Consider the following 19,216-nt stretch of genomic DNA (forward strand, 5'->3'; position numbering starts at 1 on the left):
GTGGGTGTCATTGTTTGTCTATGTGCTCTCCAATTGGCTGGCAACCAGTTCAGGGTGTACCCCGCCTTCTGCCCGTTGGCAGCTGGGATAGGCTCCAGCACTCCTTATGACCCTCATGAGGATAAGTGGCAAAGAAAATGGATGGATGGATGGATAGTGTGTATGAAAGCATTTCAGTAGTGTGTATGAAAACATTTCAGTCGTGCATACTAAAGTGTTTCATTTGTGTACATGAAAGTTTTTCACTGGTTTGTCTAAAAGTGGTTCACTACTCTGTATCAAACCGTTTTATTAGGTTATCTGTTTCACTAGTGTGTATGAATGAGTCCCACTACTGTTTTTTAGAGTGGTTCAATCGTGTGAGATCCAAACCTAACTTATATTCCTAAAGTTTACTTACAAAAGACAGCATTTGCATTTGGAGATTTGCCATGTCCCAGTGGCAGCAACCTCCATGATTGTAGAATACCAAGTGAACATACAGTACAGTATTACCTTAAGCATTACTTTAAGACTATATTTACTTTATGTTATGAGCAGCTAAAGCAGCCTTGTTTGCCCAAAATGTTGTGCGCTGTGCAATGTTCATGACCAATTTTTCCCCTCTGAATTGAAGTCTTGTAAAATTTTCTCAGAGTGAAATCTGTAACAGACTGCGGCAGGAAGATACTGGTGTGTTCCGAAAGCTTAAAGGTGCACCATGGTTCATCTTGAGGTTTACCATGGTTTATGCTGGTGACAGTTTGTCTCAATTAATTCGCTTTCCAAGATGGCGCCTGGCCGCGTGGTAGCCTCAGGATGTTACTCCCCAGTATTCATCAATCAATCCATCCATCCTTCCATCCATCCATCCATCCATCCATTTTCTTAGCCGCTTATCCTCACAAGGGTTGCGGGGAGTGCTGGAGCCTATCCTAGCTGTCAACGGGCAAGAAGAGAAAACCCACGCAGGCACGGGGAGAAGATGCAAACTCCACACTGGCGGAACAGGAGTGAACCCAGGACCTGTGAGGCCAACGCTTTCCAGCTGACCCACCGTGCAGCCCTCACTAGTATTGTTTATGTTTTTTATTTTTCGTTCATCTCTGGACTCAAGCAAACAAAAGATGACGTGCTAACCATCAGAGAGTCTTCTATGGACTTTTTTTTCCAACTCTCGCAAACTCATTGGATTTTTCCCCACGTTACTCACTGGAGCAGCGACAGCGTCTGCGCTTTAAAGAACTTGGAGGTGAAGACACTGCAGAGGGACGCTAGGCGGAACCCAAGTGAAACGCCGCAGGAGAGTACACAGATCGGTGCTCACGTCAATTCACTTCGTGAATCTACACTCCCTTCTCAACAAAATAGACAAGCTTCATCTCCTGATAAGGACCAGGAAAGACTTCAGATGTTCCGCTGCCCTGTGCTTCACTGAGACCCAGCTTTGCAAACGAATTCCCGGTGGAGAGCTACATGGATAACATATTCACTGGGGGGATAGAATCACGGAGCTGGTGGGGAAAAATAAAGGTGGTGCGATATGTTTCTATATCAATGAGAAAGGATCCAGGGATGTCACACAGCTTTGCACACACTGGAGCCTGCTTTCGAGTCACTGTACTTGAACTGTAAGCCATTTTACTTGGCGGGTGAGTTTGCCTCATTTATACTCCTCAGTGTGTACATGTCGCCCCAAGTAGCATCAACGCAGCACTGCTATTGCTCGCTGAACAAGTAAATGAGATTGAGCAAAAACACCCAGACTTGCCCCTCATTATCCTAGGATATTTTAACAACGCTAAATTCAACCACAAGGTCCCTAAATACAAACAGCAGATAGACTGTCTGACCGGGGAAAATAAACTTTGAATCACTGCTATACAAAAAAACGCAAATTGTGCCATTTCCCACGCTGCCGTAAAGTCCTCTAAACACTGCTTAATCTACTTAATACCTACATACAGGCAAGAACTTAAGTGTGCATAGTGGTAAAATCTGTGCAAAAGTAGACCAACAAGGAAAAATTAGAACTTCAAAGCTGTTTCAACTGGACAGACTGGAATGTCTTTGAAAATTCAGTGAGCAGCCTAGATGAATACATGGATGCTGTTACAGTGTATGTCAATTTCTGTGAGGAGGTGTGTGTACCAATAAAAACTTTTCACTTGTTCAATAACAACAAGTTGTGGTTGACAGTGAGACTGAGACAACTCCGGTTAAAGGCTAAAGAAGTCACATGTCATAGCAAGGATAGGGTCCTGTACAATTACAACAGAAGCCAGATAACTAGAGAAATTAAGATTGCAAGGAGGGATTACGCAGCAAAGTTGGGTCTGGCATGCATTCCATTCGCTAACTAATTACAAGAAGCGACCCCCCCCCCCCGCCCCCCCAGTAGATAACAATAGTAGGCTAGCTAACGACCTGAACAGTTTTTACTGCAGATTTGAAAAGGACACTTTCACGCCATACACCCACAAAGTCACACCACCGACTACGTGAACATGTCTGACTCCTCTGTTGACTATCCATGAATACCATGTGAGGCACATCTTCAAACAACAAAAGATTAAAGAAAAAGTGGTCCTGGACCTTGTGTCCTTATTCTACCTCAAAGTCTGTGCATGCCAAACTGATCCAGTCTGTGTATTGTTTTTCGTACTCAACGTGTATGTCATACTAGGGCAGCTCCAACTTTTGGAGACAAATTCCTTATTGTTGTTTACATACTTGGCCAATAAAGCTGATTCTTATTTGCAATACTGTATTTCATCAGAGAATTGTTTTGAAATGACTCGACATAATTGAAGCATTTTCAGTTGCATCAGAATTTACTATAAATATGTAGTTGATATTATTTTTATTCATTTCAGTACCTGGCTTTTCGTGTGGTCACGCTTATACATTTTTGTAAGCATTCATGTTGCTTCACTGTGAGTGTAAGTCTAAAAGTATAAATTGCTGGCATTGCAATTGAAAACCATTTTGCTGTTTTGTATATGCACTGTGGATTATGTGAGGACTGAAAAAAAAAAAGGATCTTGCTTGTCCTATTACCAAAATATAAACTACTTGGAAGCATAACAGTGCATAAGAAAAGTCAGCTGCAGGTTGCTGGAGGGTTTTGTGCATGTGTGGTTGTATGTCTGTCTGTCTGTGAACCTTTAACTTTGTGCATATAGTTACTATATGAGTCTTGGAGGTGATACCATGTGGCACTCAATGGCATCAAAGCAAGAGACAGACTTATTGTTGCGACTTTTGAGTGTTTGATAATACTAATGAAGGGAAGTAAAGTGAGGAAACAAACTAAATGAAGGACAGAGAATTCTGACCTTTTTAAAGCATCTTACTTTTCATAAGTATACACAGGGGAGATTAACATCAGGAGACAAGGAAATCATTTAGAGAAAGGTGGGAGGACGCGTCGCATATTCAAACCCTTAATTGAATCTCGAGATCACTGAAACTCATCACTTCTTAGTTGTATTGTAATCATAATCTATTTTATTATCATTTCCAAGCATTTGTCTTCTTGTGATGAAAAACTGAGAAAGTCAAACGGATTTTTATTTGGAGTTTATTTTGTGTCTAGAGTGGTCAGTTAGTTAGTATCTGGATAGCACAGGCACTGCTTGCTGACATTGTACTATGCCGGTTTTTGAGGCTCAAAAAGTGTTTGTCCTGTGCGTTGTTGGTCCTGTTTTGAATGAGGTACCAGTATTACTATTTGAATTTCAATTATAATATTAACACAGCTGATTCAACAGGAAATGACAATGTGTAATATTGACTACCTTAAAAGATTAACGCTTCAGGGTCTACTATTATTTATTCTGAATAACCCTAACAGATGACAACAACCAATCTGATTATTTAGGTTGATTTGAACAGTAATACAGGGGATCCTTGGTTTACATTTCAGTACACACCTAAGGACACACCTTCAACTCTAGATTTTTCCACTTGGGGTAAGAAAACAAGAGAGGGAAGAGAATGGAGGAAGTTAGCGGGAAGGAAGGACAGGAGGAAGCCAAGTCTGGAAGAAGAAAGGGTGAGACAGATGCTGTCAGGAGAGGAAATAGCAGTTGAAAAAGGATAAGGGAAGAGGAAAATACAACAAGTAGGGGGAACACGATTGAGGAGTGAAAGGAAACCACTGAACAAGAGCAGAAGAAAAAAGGAAGCCAAAGATGAAAGAAGGATGAGAAGATGTCACACACACTGAGTAACATGTACAAGCACACACGCGTGCTTAATCTCCATTCTCTAAACCCTGAACTGCCTCATCGTATGTGACAGAACTCATCGGAGGTCACATATCATGAGACACTGTCAAACACTTTTGTGCAACACACACATGCAAACCGATTTCTTGTCATGCTGTCACCGCCATGCCAAGAACTCAGGGGGAAAAGAAGCTTTAGGAAACAAATTAATTCCTGTGTCAGGGATCATGTCAGACTGTGAGCTAGCGCAGAGGCTCTGATGGCAAAGTCAAACTTTCTCATCGGGTGTCTTCGGAAAACTTGATTGGGCAGCTGGGACGTTGGATGACTCCCCAAGCAGGTGGACTGAGCCTTCAAAAAAAGTTACAAGGTGACATTTAGCTTAATTAAGTGTTTTTTTTTTTTTTTTCATTTTTGGGGGGGTGATGGTCCGATCTCAGGCAGATGGGGTCTCACCACTTCACACATTAATGAGTCTTTGGGAATGAAGCAACGTGTTTTTCACACGTTATCCTCACAAGGGGCACAGGAGTACTCAAGCCTATCCCAGCTATCTTCGGACAAGGAGGCAGCGTATACCGTAAATTGGTTGCCAGCAAATTGCAGATCATCTCCAACATTAATTACCAACTAAGCCTTTGTCACTTGTCAATACAGTTATGGTCGTTTTATTGTTTTCACGTCTTACATGTGACATGGAACATTGACTTTTTAATTTAATTGCTAGTGTATAATTACTTTCTCTAGAGTGTCTACCCACCCATGAAGTATGAAATCAACCAACCATGTTACCCATCTATTTGTAAAAAAATTGCCTGAGACTAAACTGTTCCACACTGAACTTAATTTATATAATAACTCTCCCCTGGAACCGTGTTTCTCTGCCCACGACATAGTCAGCTAGGCTGGGCGATGATCCAGCGCAGCTTTCAAGCAATGACTGGACTGCACTATCTGAAGATATATTATGCCCCACAAGTGCAACATCCCTGCTATCATGTCAAAGCCAAAAGGTAGGTAGCGGCACTGTCTTGCTTCCAAGATACAGACAGAAATAGATGTTTTATTTCGTTCTCACCTTGAGTGCAGAAAGGGCCGTCATAGGCAGTGGCAGTGCAGTCGCACAAGTACCCATTGTACTTCTCCACACACTTCCCCCCGTTGCGGCAATACATGCCATAGCTGGTACAGTGGCCTTGGCAACCGGGCTTGACCCCAGGCGTCACCTTGGCCCTCTCATCCAGGTCAAGGGTGACACCGTTCATCCGTAGAGCTCGGATGCAGCCCAGGAAACCCCTCTGGCCCCCAGCGGCACCTGCACAGATATCGGAGCAGTTAGCAAGAACACCAAATTAAGTAACTTGAAGCCAGGGTCACAAAAGTCACTTGGAATGCAAAAGGGCAATCTTATTTAAGCGTTTTCAAAAACATTCCCATCTTAACGCCTGGAGGAACCAATACCGTGTTATGTGAATCTATCCAACTGAGCTGGTGTTCTTGAAACAACCTTCAGCTGGTTTCATTTTTCACTAATTGGAGGAGCCTAATGAACAGAATGTCTTAATGAACATCACACTAGCGTACATACATGTGAAGATGGATTCCCAATTGGTACAAGATGCACACTAAAGACCCACTGCATCCTTCCAACTACCTACCTAATCTGACCATATCAAGATTCATTCTTAGCTTCGGTGTGTTCAAAGCCATTCATCCATCGCGCTTTTTGGCCTTGTAGTGCTGCTATCTAACGGCTCATTAACATGTAGAAAGAATGGGTTTAAGGTAGATTAATATGTGCCTTAATAACTCTAGCAATAAACACAATCATTAAACTACACCCACAAGTGTAGATTTAAAGTGCAATTGCAATAAATAGCGGTCTGCAGTCAGTTAAAGAAAGCTAAGGGGCATTTTAGATATTAAAATCTCTCAGATGTATCCCTTCAATTACAGAGATGTGTCCATTTTAAAGAGATCCCTAAATGCGCACATGCATACACGCCCCCCACCCCCAACACACACGCAGGCATACACTCGTGCAATCAGGTAAATAACTGAGGTACTAGACTACCATGTTGTTAAGATTACTAATAAATCTTTGTCGTGATGCATTATTCATGTGAGGATGCAGCTGGCCTTTTAAACACTTCCTCATCCATTTTCTGATTCTGCAGCGGATTGTACCCCCACTCTAACACTTGTTAATTAATCTATTTTGTGCCACTGATTGGCTGGAGGGTTCCACCACCTGTTTATCTCATTTCAAACCAGTCTTTGATTAAACGGACACAAGGCTGTGAAACCGAAGGAGAATAAAGTGGGCACACTCACACACACAAAAACACGCCAAAAAGCACACACGCACACACACACACACACAAACACAAATTCCACAAAAACATGAGACATTGTGTTGTCAGTATTGGCTCATTATGTATCTGATGGATGAGGGAATTCTCAGGATTTGTGTAATATTATTCATCCATCCATCCACTCTCTCCACCGCTGATCCTCATCAGGGTCACAGCTGTGCCGGAAGCTATCCCAGCTAACTGCGAATAGGGGGCAGCGTACACCCTGAACTGGTTGCCAGCCAGTTGTAGGGCACACATAAACACACCTACGAACAACTAACTACCAGAAAAAATTCCTTATGCGCTTTTTACATCAGTGGCAAAATAAAATATTTAGTTCAGATTCTGATACACAACGATTTCATCTGGCAATTTACAAAAAATTGTAAGCAAACTAATCAGGAGAAGCTTCATCATCCAACAAGACAAAAACTCAAAACACACAGCCAATACTATAAAGGACTTCATCAGGGGGAAAAAAAGCAGAGGGTCGACTCTGGCCATGTCCATCACCTTAACACAATAATCTATGTAGCCACAGCAAACAGAGTGGGAGTATTGTTGACGTTCTTACCGATGATTTCAGAAGTGTTGCCTTAGACCGGACAAACCCTTCATTAAAATTACTAAGACTTTGTCTGTAGAGGTCGTAGTCAATTTGGAGTTTAGTTTTTCTCCACTTTTCTTCTGCTTCTCTACACTTTGATTTTGAGCTCTTAACCATCATTGTGCTCCTCCAAAGTGTTTTAGGTCACCTCAAGATGATTTTAGTTTTAACAGCAAATGACAGCATGACATTTGAGATTTTCCAGATGAAATTGTTGAAAGGTTCATCAACTGTCTCAGGATTCACAGTTTGTGGAACAGCTACAGTCTCCAAAAACTTAGTGGCAGTGACTTTAACACATCTACATGTAAATAGTAAGTTTCTTTCGGCTTGTCCCGTTAGGGGTCGCCACAGCGTGACATCTCAGGTGAACGCATATTTTTTTCGCACAGTTTTTACGCCGGATGTCCTTCCTGACGCAACCCCATATCGGGGAGAACACATCTACATACATGTAAATACCATTAAATAAAACTGGAATTTTGAACTTTTTTCTTATATTTATCTTTTGATGTGAAATCCAAATGTCTTCAGTACGCATAAAAAACAAATAAATTGACTTTGCTGTTCAAATTCTTTTGGAAGGGACTGCAACTAAAACACATTTACAAAATGGTGGAAAGTTTGCTATTTTACCTCTGCTGTTTATATTTGTCTGCTCTTTAAGATGCAATTTGTTTTGGATGAAATTAAATTTTGATCTGTTGGTTAAAAATACCATGTCTAAATCTTTTAGAATCTATAATTATTTCCAAGAAGATTTTATCACTAGGCTCTAATTTTGGAGCACAGGATTTGGTATCTGTTGGTTTGCAGCAATTTCTTGCCTCATTAGGAGAGATATAATGGTCTTTGGGTTGATGGATTCTTCTGTGAAAAATCTACATGTGTATTAAAATCAAGAAGAGTTGGTAATTCCTCACGTCAATGATGGGAAGTGCAGCATGAATCAAAATAAGTATCAATACAAGAGCACATTCATCATTGCTAATGTTAATACAGCAAAAAGCGATAAAGATGCGGCAGAATGGCAGGCGAGATTTGAGTTGGAGCGTCTAACGTGTCATTATGTCTCTCACTTGGTGCCACTGAGACATTTTATTGCACTCAATAAATGTTACCTACTGTCTTGGCAGGTCTGTGAGGCTGGTTTCCCTGTGACGGGTTGTCGCACACATGCAGTGAGAAGCAATAAGCAAGACGTTGATCCATTCAGGCAGAAGGCAGAAAAACAAGGAAACACGAAAACATCCAAACAGAAGAGAGAAGTGAGCATGCAAAATTTACAATCACAAAACAAAACAAAACAAAACAAAAAAAACATTCATCAAGTGTGAGGCATCAAACAGATGGTTAAATGAATGAAATGTGAGATCCGGAGTTATATGCATGTATTAAGTGAATCAGCGAGCTAAAAGTTAACAGTGTGAGGTAAATGACAGAAGGTGGATTGTCTAAACATTCACTTTCAAGGCCATTCAAGCAAATGAACCACTGTGCAGTAAACACTAAAGCAATCAAACGGTTGATGTGGAGCATATTCGCTAATAGGAAAAGAAATGTAGATGGTACTTGAACACGTAATAGGACTTTGTTTTTGCAAGGAAAGCTACAAACACAACAGCATGCAGTAAAACGATTGCTTCCCCATTTTGATAAAATTTTGCCAGCATCATTTCAGGATGCTTATCTTCTTTTTTTCTGTATTGCTCTGATGTTGGTAGCCTCACAAAATGTTTGGCAAAAAAGGAGTACAGTAATTCCCTGATGCAAAATCCAATCCTCCTTACTGCATGGAATATTTTTACATTCATGACAAAGTAAAATGACACTAAATTATGAGCAACAACGATAATGAGAGCTGTCCACTTCTGATTGGATGCATATTAAAGTCCAATCAAGGTCTTGTTGGCTAGCCCTCTTGCTTCCCGGAGATTGATGATCAGAAATAAGAACATGCTGTCCCCTCTGTGGCAGTACAAGTTGTCCCCTAATTCTTCCTTCATTATTTCTTATGTTACTGGAGCTATTCTTATAGGGAGAGACGGTCAATTTGGACGTAGAAAATGGATCCCCGTGAATGAGGTGCCACACGGTGGCCGGTGAATTTATAGCTTTATAATACCGCATCAAATTGCAGAGAGCATTTCCACAATGTCACATCCCTTTTTGGGTCACTTATGGACTCCAAGAGGCAACCTGGGACAACTAAGGGTGAGAAGGTTGTGAAAGTTTGATGAAATTCCACGAGGAGCGAGCATCAGGAAATGACGACTGATGGGAATTTGAACCAATCTTGCGGTCACATTTGTTGCCTCAACACATAATTTAGCCACTAATCTCTTTAGACTGCATCTTGAAAGTTTGGTTCCTCAACTACTGAAAGGTAAGATTGAGAAGGAAGTGGGAAAGCATAGTGAGATATCAAATATTACAATGGAAGAGAGCAGATTAGGCCTATAATAACCCCAGTGTAACCAAATGTTACATGAGTCAGTGTTAAATTGAGAACTGGTGTCTTTATGTCTGTGGGGGTACGGTGAATCTCTCTCTTTGTGCAGTGTTCCTTTTATTTAATTTTAAAATAAATATGAGTCATGGCTTTACAGCCCAAAAAAAGGTGACCTCATATTTTCAATTTTGTTTTACCCGCATCCCGGCGGAGCCCACACACAGCATTGTTGGATGTCTGATTTACTTTCATTAAAAAGTGTTCACGTGTGATTTAAATGTGAAACTGCAATATGATTGAGTTTGTGGAATTAAGCTGCATCAAAGCCACTTAGGAGACAATTTCCACTGGAGGCTGAACTTTCTTTCACTATAAAAAAAAATGTATTAAACATTCAAATGTTCCCAGTACTCCACATAAAGTATGGTCTTAAAGAGATAAAGATAGAGCAAAAAGTTTTTTAATTAACATCCATAAACCTTCGACACAGTTTGTCCTCAAATTAATCAGTAAAGACCAGGAGCATATCCTAACTGACTTTTGGACTGGAGGCTGGGTATGCCCAATCACAGGGTTGGATAAAAAAGGACAAATGGACAATGTAGAGTTTTCAATTATCTTAACACCCTTGTTTTTGGAATGTGAGAGGAAGCTGGTTTCACCGCAGAAAAACCACACACAAACAGAGAAAACATACAAACTCCACACAAGAAGGCTGTACCCAAAATTCAAACTCAGAGGCCTGGAACTGTCAGGGAGACAAGGATAACCACTAGTGGGGCTGTTTTATGAAAAAAATTCCATCCAATTACATGCATAATATCGATAACATTTACTGGAAGAACCAATAGTTGGCTTGTCATTGTCCTCTCTCGATAAACATATAGCTTGTGGTTGTTGGACTCACCCACATAGAGCTGGCTGAACAGTTCTAACCGTGTGTGCCCCTGCGCTGGTGCTGGCCGAGAGACATGGTAGGTCTGGTCCAGCTGGAGAACTGCCTCCTTGATGTTTCTTTCAGCCATGACGCGGTGCCACTGGTCATCGTTGAGAGGTGCGGCAGAATGTACCGTTAACTCCACTGGGCCATTTCCCACATCGAAAGAGAAGGACAAAACTTGGGGAGCTGTGCGATAGGGAAGGGAACAAAATGTTAATGTGTACAAGTCATGGACACATTTTGGGTGGCTCCTGGACTGCTCGTACATTCCATAACCCCCCTGGCAATAAAGGAAATCTATGAAGTAGTAACCAATTACTCATTTCAGTGCTGGTACTCGCAACCTTGTACATACAAAACTATCACTTGTCAGGAAAGCAATAAAACACCCCCCCCCCACACACACACACAAAAATCATTACTCAATTCAACATTTAATTAGTAAAAAAACATACGGGGTGGAAACTGACCAATATCAATTTGTGGGAAAAAATCCATTTAGACAAAACAGGTTTTCGTCTGACACCAGCAATATTGTATAAATAAAGTTTTATATATGCGATTCAATGCCAATATGGGATACTTTAGAGCGAGGAAGGTATTTTATTTTGCCCCTTGAAGTCACAATTCACACTATACACTATAAAAGCACCTGCCAATAAAATGCTCATCTTAAATGACATGACAAACATGCAGAACTTTTAAGTATTTCTTATCGTAAGCATTGCCATAAACTGGCAGTCCTGGCAATATAGCCGGAAAAAAGTATTATGGGAACCCAGAATTCATTGTGATGGTGTTTTTAACATGAGTACTGTAGTTGAAGATTAATGTTGCACTGAAATTTGTTCCTGTTATTGTTTTGAGTGCGTGCTTTAGCTACTTGTCGAGCTAAGGTTGGTATTTGTGAATACATTTCAAGAAACTCCGCATTGACTTGTGTTTGGATTTTCTGTTCGTGTCCTTTGTGTCCTCAAGCAATTTGTTGAGTTACTAAATTTATGAGGAGAGATTGTTCAGTCAGGATTCCTTTTCTGCCAGGAATAAGAGTCCAATTTAGCATGAGTTATTGCTGTCACTTTACGATCAACGACCCCATACAGCTAACTTTGTCACATATGTGAAGGTAATTAACACCCCTACACTGACATATGAAAAAAAAAAATCTGTGATGCACTGAAGACACTTTATTCCCATTTTGATTTTCAGAACAGTGCAGAGGTGCACTAAAATCCCCTTGAGAACACATCAGGAAAGGAGCAGGGAGTGCAACTGCCTTATGCTCTACCCAGTAGCACATTCCATACAAAAATAAACTGCAGCTTGGAGATCATGGGTACCAATGTGCTCTGGAAGCAGCCCTTCAAATCTATTTAAAACAGTGTCTAGTGAACTTGAGCAACACTGCAACATGAAAGAAAACTAGCATGTTTTTTGTTTAACCATTGAGACTGATGAGCTATTACTGCTGCTCTTTTAATTATTAATTTCCTAAAAAGAGGGCACATGATTGGTACTGTACTGTTTTTATGGAATTATAGCTGCCCCATAAGAGTTGGAATCTTAATTTATAAAAAAAAAATTAACCATCAACTGGAGAAATTGCCTGTGCATGTAAATGTGATTGTGAATGGTTGTTTGTTTATACGTATCTGAACTACAATTTGCTGGGAACAAGTTCAGGGTGATTGCTGGAATTGCCTCCAGCACTTCTGTGACCCTTAAGCGGTTAAGAAAATGGATGGATGTATGAATGATTTAACACTGACTTGTTTTTTTAAACCTCATAAAATCATCATTAAATTCAGCATCAAAATTAAGTTTAAGAAATTCCTACTGAATTAAAAACATTTCAAACAAAATGTTTGATTAAAAAAAAAAACTTCAGCAAAAAATTTAGTAAAAACAAATGCAACATTTTTCAAGACCATTTTTTTTACTACACAAAAATTCAATTAAAAAAATAATGAAAAAGTAATAAAATTCACTGTTGCAAACATTATTTTCATAGTGGATTTTTTTAAATCTACATTTTTGACATTTTTCCCTTGTTTTTATTTATAAGTGTCACTGTGGAATTCAAAATTGTGGTTCCAATTCAGTTTGAAAAATTAAGAGGAATTTTCAGACAGAACCTTTAATGTGTGACTGAATTATGTTTTGTATTTGAAAAGAGATTTTTTTTTGCTTCAAAAACCCTGCTCCAAAAGTAAAATTACTGTTTTTAACATTTTATTTTGAATGATTTAAATATTTTTTTTTTACATTGAATATTTTGATGGCAAAACAAAGCTGCTGGAAATTTAATGGTCAAACACTTATTAAAAATAAAAGAGTGCTGAGAAATACAGATCTTTCAATTCGATTCCAAGAGTCACTAATTGTGTAGTGGTACACACGCCTGACTGGTGAGAGCAGTGTGGAATCAGTTCCTGGGGTCGATATGTACCCTCTGACTGACTGGTGACCACTTCAGAGTGCAGTCGGCCTTTTGCCCGAAATTAGCTAGGTTAGGTCCCGCGACCTTTGTAAGGATTAACTCACATTTAATAATTTATCCAATTTTATACATCACAATTACTGTTTGAACATGTCACCAAAGTGTAGATATGATTAAAAATTTATATAAGTTTTAACAGGCTATTTCCAAAGATATTTGCATGTCACAGGGTGACAGTAGTTGAGAACTGTTGGTCTAAAGAAATTACACTCATTTATAGTAGTCACTTGACAATAAAAGTGATACTTTCTAAAGCTCCCAGACATCCTCTTCTGTAGCAATCATCTGCACAGGTAAATGTGCATTCCATTTTAATCTAATGGCTCATTTATTTCAAAGCAATTTGCTTGGGTCGTATAGATTTCTGCCTAGTGATACGTGACAGATGTGGATGAGCCCTAATCTCACAGGCAAGGTCAATAGGCACCCACAACCGTTGGCTTTTGCGTGACATACATTTGGGTTGGAGAAACTGTGGGTTTCCATTTCTATTTGCTACTCTGGCGCATTCATTGTAGAGATGGCAAGCCCCCGAAGCGGAAGTCGAAGCAGACAAATGCATGAAGACAAATGACAGCGGGTGTAAATTAGGAGAAAAGGAAGACAGCAAAATTTAATAGAGCACGATGACCTTGTTTGGCTGCGTGACTAATTTTCATAATGACTGGATTTGTGTGCATGTGTGTAATGGGGTGATAGAAGCCAGTGGAGTGGGCTGTGGTTAGCCTGAACTGAAAAATTGGTTAAAATTTCAATAGGAGTTGCTGTTTTACATTCGATGACCATCACAGAAAAAATTTAGAGCATTTGTGTCCTTTTTATTATTGAACCATTTGACCATTCCAAATTATTTTGATACAGGAAGGTTAAAGACAAAATCTGATATGTTTTGACTTCTGATTTACTGTTCAATCTAGCAAAATGTAAGCGTTTATGTGTGTGCTGTTTTTTTTTTTTTTGAGAAAATTGATACAGTGAAGAAAAGAGCTGTACATCCATCCATCCATCCATTTTCTTCAGGGCTTATCCTCACAAAGGTCGTGGGGAGTGGCGGAGCCTATCCCAGCTGTCAACCTGCAGGAGGCGGGGTACATCCTGAACTGGTTGCCAGCCAATCGCAGTGCACATTGAGACAAGCAGCTGCACTCACAATCACGCCTAGGGGTAATCTAGAGTGTTGAATTAATGTTGCATGTTTTTGGAATGTGGGAGGAAACCGGAGTGCCCAGAGGAAACCCACACAGGCTCGGGGAGAACATGCAAACTCCACGCAGGCGGGACCTCAGAACTGTGAAGCCAACGCTTTACCAGCTGATCCAGCGTGCCGCCCATTTAAAAGCTAATTTATTAATATTTTTATTCACTAATTTATGTGCTTAAATGAATGACAACTCTTCTCATTTGAGTTTCCAACGCATCCATCATGTTTTATCTAAAAAGGGAACAAAGCAGCAATGAGGACACCATTTTTACAGCTGCAATGTTCACTTGTTAAATAAAAATCCATTTAAATACATTATTGCCAAAGTTAGACACGTGCGACCTCTGAATTGAAGTAAAATGGAAAAAAAGGTGTTGTTTCTGCTTGGTGCCACATGGGAGATAGCACAGTGTGTGTGTTAGCCCTTCAAAAGACAAAGGACCACGTGGCAGTGCAAAATACGTTTATTCTTCATAATAGCTTAATTTGGTTCAGATATTAGGGAGGCTAATTGTGTATAGCAGAAATAACTTATTTTTGCAGTCGACCCATCCTTCTCTTCCCATTTGTCTCTTCCTTTACAAGTCACTTTACATTCACTTACCCAATCTTCCCTTTAGATTATTTGCAAGACAAACAATATCACATGTTTAGGCGGAGAACAGTAACCTATGAAATAAATCTCAAAAAGTGACACCTCATAGGCAAACAGCCGAGTGTTCAAGTAATGTGACGGCCTTCAGCACTCTGAATTAACGATCCCTGCTGAACAGTCCAGGTGTGGGGGGCAGTGACAAACACTTACTTCAAAATTTTCTGATAAATATGCTTTAAAAGTCAAACAAGCAAGATGTGCCTGCAAATTTTGGGAGACATATCCTTGGGAAATAGGATAAATCAAATGATTGTGTGGAGAATAGGAAATGGATCTGACTGGGAAATAGGAAAAAATATACTAAATAATAACAATAATAATAAAGGTAAAATATTTACTCTTCAGTAAAATATGACAAATACAATTGTTTAAATACTAACCCTATCCCAAAGAGATCCTAATATAAATGGCATGGCCAAAAGAATACTGACTAAACACTAGCGTGAACACGGCAAGGGAAGCTTGCCAACAATTTTTATTGCAATGAAAATTATATATAAGTAAATAAAATATTTTTTTAATTTTACAGAATCACACCTAGGGGCAATTTGGAGTCTCCAATTAAAACATGTTTGATGAATGAAAGCCCACACAGGCACGGCCAGAACATGCAAACTCCACACAGGCTGGCTGGACCGTATTTGAACCTGTTCCACAGAAATGTGAGCCAGACGCTCTAACCAGTCACCCATCATTCTGCTGCTACAGAATATTACATTATTACAATAGTTAGAACACACACAGACATGCTCATTCTGTATAGGTACATACTTTTTACTTTGATCAGTTTGGTTATATATTCATATCATACACTTGCATTTGTATTATTACTGTATTATATATTCAACTTATATAACTCTTGTACATGCCTTTTTCCTCCAAAGTCCTAGTACTTATTTTGCTAAGCTTTTCATTCATATTGACTTATCTGGGAGTGCATTTCTCATTTAGCCTGTTAGACGGAAACTGTGACTTCTCAAAAAAAAAAAAAAAAAAAACGCTAACATTCTTATTAGTTCGTGTTGCTTATTCACCACAAGATCCTGCCCAGACAGCCAAACAATGGTGGCCCCTTGAATTTCCCATGCCTCAGGGCTTGTCAGGTCTTCACCCAGCATGGACATCCATACAATTTAAAAATCCCAAATACCAATACAGTAGAGTATATTCTTCAGCTAAAATCCTGATCTGAAAATGACGGGGAATGTTTATAATCTTGTGGGTAAGAAGTGTCCTCGAGTCTCAAGCGGCGCAGACGAAGCCATGAAGGCGCCTTCAGGTAAAATATTCCTGCATTCTAAGAGCCTTCTATACTGCCTTAAATCCTGTTAACAGCTCGGTTCTCAGTTAGTCTCCTGTGCAGCCTCTCGATTATGTTCGGACCTTCTGCTTTCTACTGAGATTCAATGAGAAACAGCATCCACCTGACAGCTTTGTGTCTATTGAGTGATGTTTATTTTCCACAAGGTCATGTGTGTGCATGAGAAATTTGAGCGCCTGCACCGTCACAGTCATTTATTTGAGTCTAATGCTCACTTTGTCATTTCATACCCAGACTGGATTGGATGGAAAAGCATTTTTTTGCACCATGCAAGTGGGCAGAGATTGAATGTGTTAATATGTCAGTAAGTGAGTTAGCGTGTGAACGCACGGAAACAAGTTTTTGTGATTGTGTGTCCAACTGTGTGGGAAAGATGCAAGATGATAGCTTGGCAGGGGAGAAAAGAAATCAATGTTGTGGTAGGATGGAGGGAAGTAGGGATTTTTGACACCCCGGCAACACACACACAACAATCAGACTTGTTACATGCAATAGTTTGAGAATGTGCTTTGCTCCAGACACTTTTGGAAGACAAACATTCACACCCTGCAGACTTCTCAAAACTTTGACATCCATGTTGTTGTGGTGGATGAATGCATAGTAGACCCCCAGCTCTCCCGTCAATGTTTTTAAAGAGTTGTGAGCATTTTTTGTCTATCTGCAAAAATAAATGTCTTTCATTGGAGAACACTTTTTTTTTTTTTTGCTGTTCCAGGGACTTATCCGCTTGGCATCTGATGAAAAAGAGGCAGAGTTGGCACAACAGTCGGGCACAGTCAGCATGCCTCCTTTGACACCAAAAGTTCAAATCTACTTTGAATCCCAATGACAAGCAAATGGTCTTCTATCTGCATGCACATTTGTGCCAGGACACACTCTCAGTAACGGGGCACCATGATTAAACTGAAGATTGAGATTTTAATTGCAATTTTAACACTCTTAATTAGAGTGAAATCCACTGTAGCTGCATGGATAGTAATTTGGCCCAGGGAAACAGGATTACGGCAACCTGCTGCATGACATGGAGAGAGATTCCGAAAGGGGAGTTTGCACAGATGTCCCATCATTTAGTAGCCATCAGTAATGCTTTCATTTTCCTTCAAACATCTGGTGGTGTTGTCTCTAAAAGATCTAAAGCTATGGGAATCTTTTTGTCCTTCTCAAATTGGCGAGGCCTTTCAAAAGTTGCTTTTAAAATTGCACTTGGCAGGGGTCACCAGCACTAGGCTGCCCCCAAGGACTGCTGGATCATGGGCCTGTTTTAAAAATAGCTCAACACTAATGGGAGATTGTCATTTACTAGGAATGTTGTACAGTGGAACCTAGGACTTCGAACATATTTTGATCTTGTGATGTGCTCATCGTCTGATTTTTTTCAACCTCAGATTTGTTTTTTCCATAGGAAATCATGTAAATTTTCTCCACATGCCTGTGTGGGCTTACTCCTAAATCCCAAAAACAGTCATTAATTGGAGAGTCTAAGTTGCCTCAAGGTGTGATTGTGAGTGCAACTGTTGTCTGCCTCTATGTACCCTGTGAGTGGCTGGCAACCAGTTCAAGGTGTACCTTGTCTCCTGCCCGTTGACAGCTGGGGCTGGCTCCAGCACTCCCACGACCCTTGTGAGGCGAAGTGGGACAGAAGTTGGATGGATGTTTCAATCGTTCTTGCCAATACATCTTATATCACAAATAAAGTCCGTTTGTTTTTGTTGTTTTTTTAAATGGGGCCACATTTGTAAGGAATATGCATTTGTGGAATGAGAAGCAAAGACCATGAAAAATTTGTAAAATCTTCTCTGCCAATGAAAACAGTGCATTTTCCTTCTGCGATTGACTCATGTTTTGAGCTTCTGGTTAGCCCAGGTAGTGTGGTCAGTGGATGTTTGCTAAAAGAATCAGAATGCTACATTTGACTAAAATGGATAGGGCTGTCCCATAGGGCAAGTTGAAGATGGTGTTCTGCAAAACCAAGCTGTTGGCATTGTTTTGAGCCAGCCCCTGTACCATCTCCAAATTGAAAGTCCCAGTTGGATATAATGGAGGATGTTTGAGAGTCTCCTCATGGATATTTTTTGCTCCTATCGGAACACAGAGTGCACAGCACTTTGCCGGGAATGTCCACTTTTTGTATGTGTTCGGTTAGACATGTTGATAGCCTTTTCGGTCCTACCGGCACGGTTATACTTTTTTCAAGCCATGCCCGTCTGAAACAGTTTTTGATTCCAGGATCCTTGTCAATTGCCCCTTGCTCGATCTTCATCCTTTTTTTCTAACACTTTCGCCATTGTAAAACTTTGAACACACCATCGCTCAGTTCACGCTGAGTCCCATGTGCCATTACTTGGCTAACTAACAAGTTACACTGCGATTTCTGAGAACCGAGAACACATGTACATGACAATGGTGAAACCTGATTAACCACTAACACGATTGGATCGTTATACTGTATAACTCTGTTGTCCAATCGAGTAATCTGCCGCAAACAAGTTTTAATGTTTATGTCGCAAAATGCAAATATTTACACTACCGAGCAAGTTAGAACGGCATATGATAGTCATCCTTGTGCTAGCACTAAGCTGAACTTGCAGCTCGGAGCCCACCACCGAGAGGCAGGCGCACGATACCTGAGCCCTCACTGATTACACTCTGAAAAAAGGACACGCTCCAACAGCCTCCGCTTTACATTCGAGCAGCCATTTTGAAGGGCGTTCCCAAGTCTGTGGTGCAAGCCATTGAGGCCAATCCGGACCTTCCTGGTGCTGAGGTTGACCGGTGGTAAACATCATTTGAGGAGACATGCTAAAGAAAAAGAGTCTAAGGTTGACAAACACAAAAGTCTGAAAAAACAGGAAGAAGCCACTTTTGCTCTGATCTCACCTCCCTCTGTCGGTTCTGAGTGCATGATATATCAAGCAGATTCATTCATGGATCGAGGTGCGCCCCTGGTGGCTGTAACGTGTGCTTCAATTGTA

The 19,216-nt window shown here is 40.3% G+C and overlaps 1 protein-coding gene across 1 annotated transcript in view; it reads right to left on the reverse strand.

Annotated features, from left to right (window-relative positions):
• The window catches only part of cntnap2a (contactin associated protein 2a), a 476,610-nt gene that overhangs the window by 38,664 nt on the left and 418,730 nt on the right, over positions 1 to 19,216 (reverse strand). The window contains exons 20-21 of the mRNA XM_061805953.1: positions 10,535 to 10,753; positions 5,290 to 5,526 (exon numbers count right to left, since the gene is read on the reverse strand). Of these exons, the coding sequence (XP_061661937.1) occupies positions 5,290 to 5,526; positions 10,535 to 10,753 (456 nt within the window). The remainder of the gene's footprint in view (positions 1 to 5,289; positions 5,527 to 10,534; positions 10,754 to 19,216) is intronic.

Source organism: Syngnathoides biaculeatus, chromosome 19, assembly GCF_019802595.1.
Source record: "Syngnathoides biaculeatus isolate LvHL_M chromosome 19, ASM1980259v1, whole genome shotgun sequence".
Lineage (NCBI taxonomy): Eukaryota > Metazoa > Chordata > Actinopteri > Syngnathiformes > Syngnathidae > Syngnathoides > Syngnathoides biaculeatus.